We start from the raw sequence: 12494 nt of genomic DNA on the forward strand, positions 1-12494 counted from the left end.
CCCCCGTTCTGAAAAGATGCTTTCGCTACATCACACAGACATTTGTGGCATATACTGCAGGTATAACGGAGATATCTAAAATGGGAAGAGTTGTCTAATGCTGAATTTAAAGGGGTACTCCACTCCTAGACATCTTATCCACTATCCAGTGGTGGGTGCCGCATTCTACCCTCAGGCTAATACCATCCTGACCACGAGAACGGAAGATTGTGACGTCACGACTCGGCCCTGTGTGATGTCACACACGCCCCCTCAATGCAAGTCTATGGGAGGGGGCGTCACCTTTGGATAGGGGGATAAGATGTCTAGGGGTGGAGTACCCCTTTAAGAATTTCTATGCTATCCCTTCTGTAGTGATCAGGGCTCAGTTCACACATGCATTATTGCGTCTGGATGCTACAGTACTGTGCCAGATCGGATTTTGACAGATCAGCATTGAATGCTAAAATACATACGTGAACAGAGCAGGACTGTCACTTCTCACATACATAAGCTTGTGTGAGTTCTTTAAAGGGGTACTCCGGTGGAAAACATTTGTTTGAATCAACTGGTGCCAGAAAGGTAAACAGATTTGTCAATTACTTCTATTTAAAAATCGTAATTCTTCCAGTACTCATCAGCTGCTGTATAATACAGCATAATTCATATAATTCTTTTTGAATTTCTTTCCAGTCTGACCACAGTGCTCTCTGCTGCCACCTCTGTCTATGTCAGGAACTGTACAGAGCAGGAACAATTCCCCATAGCAAACCTCTCCTGCTCTGGTCAGTTCCTGACATGGACAGAAGTGGCAACAGAAAGCACTGTGGTCAGAAAGGAAATTCAAAAAGAAAAGAACTTCCTCTGTATTATACAGCAGCTGATAAGTACTGGAAGGATTAAGAGTGTTATTTTTTTTTTTTTTTTGAACAGATTTGTAAATTCTATTAAAAAAAAAAGTTTTCCACTGGAGTACCCCTTTACAGAAGCTGGGTGCCTCCAAGTGTTGCAAAACTACAACTCCCAGCATGCCCAGACAATCAAAGGCTGTCCCGGGAATGTTGAGAGTGGTAGTATTGCAACAAGTGGATATATTCTGGTTGGGAAACACTGATCTAACAGCTAAAATGCTATGAAATGACCCTGTGAATGGTATCACACATGGATCTAAATGAATTAGTATGCTCTGCCTACAGCCATCTGAAGTAGAATATAATATTTAAAAAAAAAAAAAATGCTTTCTCCTATAGTTTTCTGATGACGGCAATTTCTCTCCGGAATCTCTTATTTGGTAAGCCTCCCCTGGAGCAGCTGGCAGCAGAAGTGGCATTTGCCAATATTAAATATCAAGATCCAATGCAGCAGGAAGCCAAGCAGCAAGACTTCACCATGAAAGACCCAGAACACACGGACTTGTGACTGCACCTTACACCATAATACTTATCAGTATTGTCGGACTATTTTAGATTGTTTTTCTTTTTGTATGTTGCATCAAGCTGAATACTTTTATACATGGGATTTTACACTACGTAATCCAGCAGAAATAAATTTTTACCCAATATTCAGTGGAGGCTATACTAATCCACCAATATCCTTGGACACGGACAAACACTTGGACACCCCCAGCCCCCCCCTCTTCTCAGAGGCCATGGCATGTTGAAGGCAGCACCAATATACGATGCTTTTGTATGTAGGGGCCATTGCATAAACGGCTATTCGGCAGTGCAGACTGCCTCAGCTGCCACCGGATGGTCATTTATGGTGCCCCGCTGACTATTACTTACCTGTCCCCGGGGCATCCTCTTCGGGATCCCGCTCCATCCCGTCATCCAATAGGAGCGATGTGTGTAATGTCGTGATGGCGGCGATGGAGAGCAAGGATGCCGGGGAAGTAGAGGCCGTGCCGGAGCGTCAGGGACGCGGTGACATCCAGGGCAGCGGTGACGGTCCAGAGCGGCGGGGACAGGTGAGTACTGTATAACCACCAATACTAGTGGTCTTCAACCTGCAGCCGTTGGCTGTCCGAGCATGCTGGGTGTTGTAGTTTTGTAACATCTGGCGGTCCACAGGTTGTAGACCACTGTCCTATACTTTACATTGCACGGATCCCTCAACATATGATGTTTTCAACAAATGATGGTCCATTTGGAATGGATTACCATCGTATGTTGAGGGACCACTGTATATTAATAACTAGGTTCACATCAGCATTCAGAGGGGCGTTCCATGCTTCAGTTAGTGTGACAAGGCATTAAAAATGCATGGGACCCTGAGCAGGTGGGGTTTGTGCCGGGGAGGGAAGCCAGAGACAACACGATAAAAACTCTGGACTTAATTCATTCTACACAGGCTAAGAAAATACCTCTGATGATGCTATCACTTGACGCCGAAAAGGCCTTTGATCGCATCTCCTGGTCCTCCCTGGCACAAACCTTGCAACATGTTGGTCTGGGTCCAAACCTCTCAGCTAAAATTATGGCACTGTACCACGCTCCTAGCGCTCGCTTGAAAATCAACGGGTCCCTCTCTGCGCCATTCTCAATCCATAATGGCACCAGACAGGGCTGCCCCCGTTCCCTCTCCTGTACGCTCTGGACCTTTCCCAATTGTTCTCGTCATTTTTCCCCCCCCTCTGACCAGATTCCCGACGGAATTGGACTCCTGGAACCGCAAGGATTTCTCGTGGTTTGGTCGTGTTAATATCCTTAAAATGACCCTGATGCCTCATCTACTCTACCTCTTACAAACCATTCCTTCTTCTTACTGGAGTCAACTGAAGGCTTGCTCTGGCTCTTTTGTATGGGCCTCGGCTCGCCCTCGTCTTAATAGACTTACTCTGTCCCGTCCTAAATCCTTGGGTGGGGTGGGCCTCCCTGATTGCTGTACATACTACCTAGCTTGTGCTCATGGTACTTGATCTGTTTCACAACCACACATCGAAACTTTGGGTTCGCTTGGCACAGGATATCTGCCCCAATGCACTCTCCACTCTGCCTTGGACCTTGGCCCCGACATCTCAACATACCCTTCCCACCTCTTTCACTACCTGACACACCTTGGCGATCCTCCTTCACACGGGACGGGGGTCTGGTCTTATCGACCGGGGAGGGCCTCTCCTCCCTATCAGGGACAACCCACATTTTCCATCTGGTTCCTCCGCGAACTGCGCTTTCTTTGAAGCTACCTTAGCTCGCCCACAACGATTCCATCATGTCCTAGCTGGTGGTGCGCTCAAACCTCTAGAGGTCGTCCTGGGGGAACACCCGTTGTCTAGACGCGACCCATCCGCCTACCTTCAGCAACAACATTTTTATTCTAGACTCCAAGGTCGCCTGAATCTCCACCGTAGTCTGACCCCGTTTGAACGGTTATGCTTGGCCTCCTCGTACTCTCGTCACTCTCTCAGTCAACTACAGCTTGCTATTGTCCCCCCGAATGGAAGCCCTCCTGAGCTTTTGTCGAGCCTGGGAATCTGAATTGGGCACAACATTCCCCCCAGAGCAATGGCACAGGTGCTTTTTCCTCACGCATAAAGCTGTCATTGCCACGAAGGCTCAGGAAACAAGCTATAAAATTCTCTCAATGGTATTGGGTCCCTGAGATGCTCCATTGTTGGTACCCGACAGTTCCGAGCTCATGCTGGCGCTGTGGTGGTGATGAGGGTACTATGACGCATATCTGGTGGAGCTACCCCCAGCTTGCATCATTCTGGAGATCGGTCCTTCAGGTAGTTGGGGATGTGACTCGAGTCCAGGTTCTCTCTAGCCCGAAAGCTGCCTTACTTTATGTTCCCAATGGCGCAAGCAAAATACCCCTTGCACGACACCTTCTCCAAGCTGCTAAGACTGTTATCCCCAGGCATTGGAAAAGCCCTGTGCCTCCCACTCTTGAGGAATGGTTTTCCGAGGTGGCGCACATTCAACGCATGGAGGACCTCCTGGTTCCTCACCCGGAGGATGTGGCCAAATTAGCTGCAACCTGGCTCCCGTGGACTACCTTCTGCTCTTCCCCTGAATACCGGAGCATGGCGATCCAGAGTTCAATCTCACGTCTGGCCCCGTTTTACTGGCTCCGATCTGTCCGTCGGAGCTGCGCTTTACTTGGTACCCGCCCCAGCAGAGTCTCTCTGTTTTCGGTCTTTTCGTTGTCCTTCTTTGTCCTTGTGTAGTCATCTTGGCTGATTGCTTTGTCATCCTGATCCGACCTGAACACTGCCCTTACATTACTGTAGTTTTCTCTGTTGAATTTTCTTCACTCTGAATGCCTAGGAAGATTATTCCCCCTCCCTACTTGCTCCATCACTTTCCTTTTCACCCACCTGCCCTGGCAAATAGATGGCTTTCTGACAACCACAAGTTTTTGGTTTCATTGCAGATTTATTACAGTTTTGCTGTATTCTTCATATTGTCCTGCATAGTCAGGTCTTCTGTTTCATTGTTATTTGGGCCTACAAGGCCATTGATTGATGTATAATTTGTTCCCATCTGCTTGTATTTACTTGGTTTTATTAATAAACTCTCTTGAATTTGGAAACAAAAAAAAAATGCATGGGACCTGATAGCTGATATAACAGAGCTCTACAATGCTGATGTGAACATAGCCTTAGGCAATATGAGATCGCATACAGCTTGGGGGAGTGCTAAAGCTGGGTACTCCTGTATGTAATTTTTCATTTTTGCTCGGTATGAAGATTTCCCAGATCAGCAACCGAGGTTTTGTAAAGTATTTTTACAGGATTTGCCATACATTTCTAGTAGGTGCAGGGTATAGCAGTAATAAGCACATCTGACCCCCAGAGGGTGGTCTGTTTTCATCATCCAGAAATGGTGAGAGTTCAACATTTTATTCTGTGCTGAAGTGTCAAGGAAGCAGGCTATGTACCAATGCTGCAACATTTGTGATATTATTGAACATCACTTGAAATTTCTGTTTTAGTTTTAAAATGGCATGCTATGTATACAGCTGGATGGGGAGTGGAGTAGGATGCCATTCCCTTCCCTAGCTCATAGACTAGTTATCACAATGAATTTCAGAAAAGCTAGATTGATCAGACCTTGTCATACAAGCCACCAGGTTTATAAAGATATTACTATGCAATACTATTGTATTCTGCTGAAATTTTAGTAGCTGTTCCTTCAAGAGTTAAATGTATAAGGTCCACTGTAAGACATTTATCCCCTAGCTGCATGATAGGGGATGTTTGAGTGCAGGGGGTCCTAGTGGTCAGATCCCTGCAATCTCCTATATGCGGCACCAGCTCTGTTAGTGTTTTTTGCACAGTTTTAAAAAAAATCCCTCAGTCTATGGGAGAGGTGGACAGGAAGACCATTTCTGCCTCTCCCATAGAGGAATCGAGGGGGACATTTCTTCCAGCTTTACTGATTGTGCAAAATGTCACACCAGCAGCTCAGCCAGGGTCCTGTACCAGAGATAATAGGGTCCTAGCAGACAGATGCCCGTGTTTGGACCTATTTCTCTAAGTTTCATATCTTTTAAGTAGATCATGTAGAGATGATAGTTGTAGATGCCAAGAACATGTACTCTCCAGCAGGGCAGCCAGGAACAAGCCACAGCAGGTAACATCTATCCTGGGTGGCAAAGCCCTTCACACAATAACTTTACAAATACCCCCAGAGGATCTATGGGCACTTGAATTACTAAACAACCTTGGGGGCTATATCCCCTCAGGGAAACCCTGAATAGAGACCCTCTAGTCTAAAATTTAACTTTTAATCAATTTCCAAATAATTTCATGTGCTTAATTTTACCACTAGGTGGCAATATGTGCTTTAAAATTACAATCCCTATTTATTGTGATTTTGTTGCATTCTATGAATGGATATATCCAATCACAGGGCTGTTTGCAGTGCTCTGATACCATCTACAGACATAGTATCACAGAGCTCTGTGATCAATCCACATTATGATTGCAGGGATTGAGCTACAAACTTCTCTCCTCTATCCCAACGTTTCGCTAGTAAAGTCTAGCTTTTTCAAGAGTATGAGGTACCTGAAAAATTTATGAAGTACCTCATACTCTTGAAAGAGCTAGACTTTACTAGCAAAACATTGGGATAGAGGAGAAGTTTTTAGATCAATCCCTGCAATCATAATGTGGATTGGTCACAGAGCTCTGTGATACTATGTCTATAGATGGTATCAGAGCACTGCAAACAGCCCCGTGATTGATATATCCATGCATAGAATGCTAAAAAAAAATCACAATAGGGATTGTAATTTTAAAGCACATTGCCACCTAGTGGAAAAATTGAGCACATGAAATTATTATTTGGAAATTGATTAAAAGTTAAGTTTTAGACTACAGAAGGTCTATTCAGGGTTTCTTCACACAATGATGTCCTATTCTAGTCTTTTGCTAGGATCCTTTTTCTGAAAAGCATTAAACACAAGACACAAGTTTTAAAGGGAGTATCTAATACTTTATTCATGAATCTTCCTGTGATTGTATTTTACCAGAACCAGACACATGGAATATAAAAAGTGTAGGAGTTAGTGTAACCTATTAGCAGTCAGGGTCTCCTCTACAGGACAAGCATGTAAACCACCAGTTTCTCTGTACAACACTGGTATAGTGTTCTTATTCCTGCAGGGGACACCCCAACTGAATGAGATTACACATTAACAAGCCAGGACCTCTGCAGGGCACAGCTAAGGTTTTTCTGTACTACACCTTAGCATGCCAGAGGTACCTGGAGATGTGGTGTATCAGAACTGAACACAGCATGAAGTGTAATAAAAATAAAACTGTTGCCTGCAGCACAGGCTACTCTGTACTTACGCCCATGCCTGGCAACACAATAAATAAAGCAGTTAACATCCATTTTCAAGTAAGATCCTTTACTTCCTCCCTGTTGCTAGTCAGGTGCTTCTGCTCTGCACTGGGCTGGTTTCTCTGTAGCCACACCAGCCAGATGCAGAGGGGAATAAGGTTATAGCACCAGCTCGCAGAAGGTAAAATACTAGACAGGGAGAAGCTTGTGCAGTGTGGCTGAATGAAAAGAAGTTTCCTCAAATTAAAATAAAAAAAGTGAGTACAGGCACCAGGAGATATTAACAGCACTAAGAGGCCACTTTAAAGGGACAGGTTCTGCTTTACAGCCACCGAAAATTATGAGTATGGTCTTGGCAAAGTGCTGAGTTGTATGCATAGGGAATTCTTAAAATGCACATTAGACATGCACAGGATGTTGCAACTGAAGTGTTGTAGTAATAGGAACTAGCATCTAGGACCCAACAGAGATCCATATGGAAACTACAGAAGAGTATAAGACCGTGGCACCTATGGCAGTCTAGAAAGCCTGGGAAGAGTATACTTAGTCGTGAGTTACAACACTTAAGGCTACTGGAAGAGAAAATGAAAGCCTTGTCTGCTATTAAGCACGAATTGACAGCAAAGAGGTATGGGGACAAGCTCATACATGGTACCGTCTCCACAAGAAGCAGGACATGGCACTGGAGACTACAGTGAACCAATAGAATGACAGGAAAGCTTAATACAGGAACTTTTCCTCCCTAGGAATCTGCAGGCTTCTCTGTATATAACGCCAGCAGGTCAGAGGAGGAAAAGCCTAACAATCAATACTCCAGCTTTTTGGGCACTTCCCAGGGGAAGCTGTCCCTACCAAAGTGACCATAGGCAGCAGTCCTCTGATAAATTGGCTTCTTCAGATCCAGATCCCTGGAATATACAAGTTAGTTTGTTACACAGGTTTGTATCTTATACTGTACATTTTCAAATATATCAATTCTGGCAGGATCCTGCCCCAAGGCCTCAGTACAGGGCACTTACCCTGGGGACATCCTGGACACTATACTCACCCAATTACAGACTGTCTATTGTAGGGTCCACCAGTGGCCCGAAACCCCTTTCAATCTTCTCATCTGGCCTACAGTGCTCAGTGCACACTGTAGAACAAGCCCCTACCGAGTTTAGACTAACTACATCATGGACCCCTAAACACTCCTCCCTCCCACCTTCTCCTAAAACAAAGCAATGCTTGCTGCCGATTTTACCTGACAATGACACCAGGGCGAAGGTCAAAGTTTTTCTTCACTATAGCCAGCAGTTCCCTCTCGCTCTTTTGTGAGGTCCCGTAGTGGAAGATTGAAATGGACAGAGGATGGGCAACGCCAATTGCATAGGAAACCTATTGAGAAATTAAGATCTACAGTGTGAACACCACAGGCAAAGGGCACAATATAGATGCTGACTAATAAGCCTCCCTTCATACACAAGCCATTACTAATCCCTTTACATACCTGTACAAGGACACGGCGGCAAAGGCCAGCCTTAATTAAGGACTTAGCCACCCAACGGGCAGCATAAGCAGCAGATCTGTCCACCTTGGTGTAGTCCTTGCCAGAGAAGGCTCCACCACCATGGGCACCCCATCCACCATAAGTATCCACAATGATCTTGCGTCCAGTTAAGCCAGCATCTCCCTAGAAAAGAAATATTTGATGAGTTCGTTACAATGCAACTTAAACTCTTTAGTAGGTGCCAATTGCACCAACTGATGTGCCTACTGACCTGTGGACCACCGATGACAAAGCGGCCACTGGGTTGCAGGTGGTAGATGGTATCATCATCCAGGTACTTAGCAGGAACCACAGCCTTGACTATTTTATCTTTCAGTGCATCACGCATCTCATCTAGGCAGATTACCTCATCATGCTGTACAGAGACTACAATGGTGTGCACTCTGATAGGGATCACTGCCCCACGGTCCTGCATGTACTGGACTGTCACCTGGTGGGTCAACAGAACAATGTTAGTATTCTGATAGAGCATATTGACTGGCAAAGAGTACATGTTCAACACTTCCTTACCTGGGTCTTAGAGTCAGGACGAAGCCAGGGCAGGGTGCCATTACGTCGCAGCTCTGCCATCTTGGCATTCAATTTGTGGGCCAGAACAATGGTCAGGGGCATGCACTCTTCTGTCTCATCGGTAGCATAGCCAAACATAAGACCCTGCAAAACACATTGATTTAGCACAACAGCCAGATTTTATGACATTGCAAATCTTTAAGATTTTCCAAAACTTTTTACCTGGTCCCCAGCACCAACATCCTCTTCATTCCTATCCAAGTGGACACCCTGGGCAATGTCAGGAGACTGCTGCTCAAGGGCAACCAACACATTGCAGGTCTTGTAGTCGAAACCTAAGGATGCATTTGAGCACATGAATGTCACTATTGATCAGTGTTTATGTTTAGATAAGATCTGGCTAGCTTGGATTGGTTCTACTCACCTTTGGAGGAATCATCATAACCAACATGTTTGATTGTGTCCCGCACAACCTTCTGGTAGTCAACAGCTGCTCTGGAGGTGATCTCACCAGCAAGGAGAATCATACCAGTCTTTGCCACAGTTTCTAAAGAAATAAAAAACATTTTAAAAAAAAGTCACATCCACCATTTCTTCCGCTACGTGAAAATATTTGAACAGGCACAAAGTCATGAACACTTACCGCAAGCCACTTTAGCATCTGGGTCCTGCTTTAGATGGGCATCCAGGATTGCATCACTGATTTGGTCACATATTTTGTCTGTAATGAAAAAAGCAGCCATTAAGAATAGTGATAGAGGTCTGTTTTATGGGAAACTCTAGTCAGCACTTTAAGGAACCCGAGTATATTGGTGCTTTGTAGAAAGTAGTTTTTTTTATTAAAGTAAATTTTAATACTGGAAATGTGTCAACTGCCTGGACACCCAAAGGCACCCTGGTTGGGAACCATTGTATTTGTGAGACCGCTTCTAGCTTCTTTCCCACTGCAAAACCCAAAGCTCTTCTACAGGACTGAAGCTGGCTGCCATAGTGATGTAGTGGGATCTCAGTCATTATGCAGAAGGGGAGCATGGTTTTGGGATACACTTGAATCAGAAGACTATTAGAAGTACACTAAGTGTTGTGGGCGGTGGGGAACACCGTTTTCCCCAGCATGGGATAACGCAAGCCACTGACCTTTTGGCCCAGCTTATAAATTTCGAAGAGCAAATGTCTCTTCCATATATAGCGGTGTCACCCAACACCTGCTTCCCTTGGAGCGGAGAGAGTCCTGTTACTAGGCCAACATAGTAACCCTATGTGATCTGTCCCCAGCATTATCTCTTCAGTGTTTTCTTATAGTCAAGTTCAAGCTATTGTTCCCTTTTATCCACCAGGTATAATTTATATTCCTCAACAGCCTTACTAGAAGTCAGGAATATCTCTTGCCCTTTGACTCCCACTCATCCTATACATTGTAATAGTAATAAGCGAGATACTACAGCTATGTAACTACACTTAATACATCACATTGTGTTCCGTAACAGTTTGCCTTCATGATAAATATTGCGCAAGGCAGAGCAATATCCACTACGCCACTTATCTGTTTACTTCCCAAGGAAACTACCCCCGCTAAAACAAAGCCAGGAACAGATCCAAGTAGAATGACGCTGGGCTCTGTCCGCAGCTCACCCCCATCCTGAAAAGCATACACAGAAGCGGGCATTGACCCAACCTCTGCACCCGATATAGAATATATATAGTCAAGTGCGCAACAGCAATCCTGAGTATGCAGCTGTCCAGAAACCTGATCACTCTGCCGCCATTGAGCCATCCCCTCCCACCAGTCACGAGGATACATTACTCTGCCTCCTGCCTGCCAAAGTACCTGTAGGCTACATTAACAATCCAAGTCAATCAATCGGCCATCAGTTTAGTCTAAATTACTTGGGAGACACTAAAGCGCATCGTCATCTAAACTGCCACAAGTCTCCCCCAACTATCCCAGTCATCTGAAGCCTGTCAGTCCACGCTTCCACCCTTCACACAGAATAAGGACCTCGATCAGGAGAGGCAGACCCGATCCTCTTCTGTGCAGCACTGACATTTGGCCACTGGATGAAGCAGCTGATTTACAGGCAGTGAGCTGTGCTCTGCTCTTCAGTGTCATGCAGTGCGGCTTCAGACTCATGCTGCCCAGACATTTAGGGAGACCCCTAGTGGTCTTTTTTTAAGTAATAAAAATACATTTGTTAATCACATGTAATTATAAAGTTGTTTCTAATACATTAACAAAACATACAAAGTTTACTTGATGACAGGTACTCAGTTTTTCAACCAGAGGGCCTCAAGCTGTTGCTAAACTACAACTCCCAGCATGCCCGGACAGCCAGAGGTTTTCCACATGCTGGAATATGTAGTTTTGCAACAGCTGGAGACACCCTGGTTGGCAGTTCATTAGATTTACATCTTGCATTGTTCCCTGGCATCTCCCTTCCTGCGCGGTCACATGGTGGCCATGGAGTCTACCAATGCGAATGACGCTTTTATCTATAATCTGGAAGCAGCGCTTATTTCCACAATGCCATCTAGGCAGTATGCCCTCTATAGCAGCATTTGCAGAACTACAACCCCCAAAGGCATAGACAGGCATGCTGGGAGTTGTAGTCTCAACAGTCCATGCTTTATAAAGGGTAAACCTAGACAGGATTACTACAACCTGCTGATCATATATCACTAACACTTGACTGTCAGCTTCAAAAGGTCACAGAAAGCAGCAAGAGTTAATTTTTTTTGTTACATATCTACACATTGTCATGTTAAGCTGTGGCAAAACCACAACTCCCATCATGCCTTGCAAACTTCCATCTATGAGGGCATGCTGGGAGTTGTAGTCTTCAGGAAGCACGGCTCAGTCATTGGTGTCCGGTTACACCTGAAGGGGAGGGGTGCGTTAGATTAGCGCACATGTGACCTCCATTGTATCAGCTAAGCACCGTAAACTCACACTGGCCCGGGGGCTCCGGTACAACACAGGAGGGGCCGGCGCCGGTACCACGTGTTCTCTCCGCTGCTGCATTGCGGAGCCCCGAGCCACCGGGAGCGCGCACTCCGGCAGAACACACAACGCCACTCGATTTTTTTCTCATCTTTTTCCATAACGCGTTTAAAATCAACTTAATCGTTAAGAAAATAAAGTTGACAACGAACAAGTGATTACGTCATCCCGGCATATCTCTATAGACGCACGCACTCACCAGGGTGTCCTTCCCCGACGGACTCTGAGGTGAAAAGAAAGCTGCCCTCGTCGATGAGAGAGTCGTGGAAACCGTTCAGCATCTGTCCGTTCATGTCGAAGTTATGGGAGCGGTACGTTACACCAGCACAGTGCACTACTTCCACTTCTTGGTCCTCGCTGGCTGGAATGCAGGAATGGCGCCAGGTGCGGAGGCTTTTATTGCTTCCCTCTGGTGACGTCACGGATCCCGCGCGACGCCGCTCGGCCATTCCTCGGCCCCCTCCTAACATGACGTCTTCGCTGGTGAGAGTGGGCGGAGCTCAGGGAGTCATACCACTGTACACACGGGGGGCGCTGTTGATGGAAAGCTGAGGAAGGCAATGTGGAATCATTTTTTTTTTGCTCTTCTTCGGTAGATGTTAAATATACGCTATGAAATGTAATCGATGTTCGAGGTTTAATTTTAATAACTTGTGTATTGGTACAG

At 45.5% G+C, this 12494-nt stretch overlaps 2 protein-coding genes across 2 annotated transcripts in view; one reads left to right on the forward strand and one right to left on the reverse strand.

The window, feature by feature from the left end:
- GGCX (gamma-glutamyl carboxylase) overlaps positions 1-5706 on the forward strand; it is a 46963-nt gene extending 41257 nt beyond the window's left edge. The window contains exon 15 of the mRNA XM_056571307.1: positions 1230-5706. Within this exon, the coding sequence (XP_056427282.1) occupies positions 1230-1398 (169 nt within the window). The 3' untranslated portion in view covers positions 1399-5706. The remainder of the gene's footprint in view (positions 1-1229) is intronic.
- A 691-nt stretch (positions 5707-6397) lies between these two features.
- MAT2A (methionine adenosyltransferase 2A) lies at positions 6398-12260 on the reverse strand. Its single transcript, XM_056571308.1, has 9 exons — positions 12027-12260; positions 9473-9550; positions 9254-9376; positions 9052-9164; positions 8830-8973; positions 8531-8749; positions 8260-8442; positions 8014-8147; positions 6398-7678 (listed from the first exon to the last, which is right to left on the reverse strand). Exons 1-9 carry the CDS (start codon positions 12118-12120, stop codon positions 7576-7578), a joined length of 1191 nt encoding a protein of 396 aa, XP_056427283.1. The 5' UTR covers positions 12121-12260; the 3' UTR covers positions 6398-7575.
- Between the last annotated feature and the right edge of the window lie 234 nt (positions 12261-12494).

Source organism: Hyla sarda, chromosome 4 (assembly GCF_029499605.1).
Source record: "Hyla sarda isolate aHylSar1 chromosome 4, aHylSar1.hap1, whole genome shotgun sequence".
NCBI classification, from domain to species: domain Eukaryota; kingdom Metazoa; phylum Chordata; class Amphibia; order Anura; family Hylidae; genus Hyla; species Hyla sarda.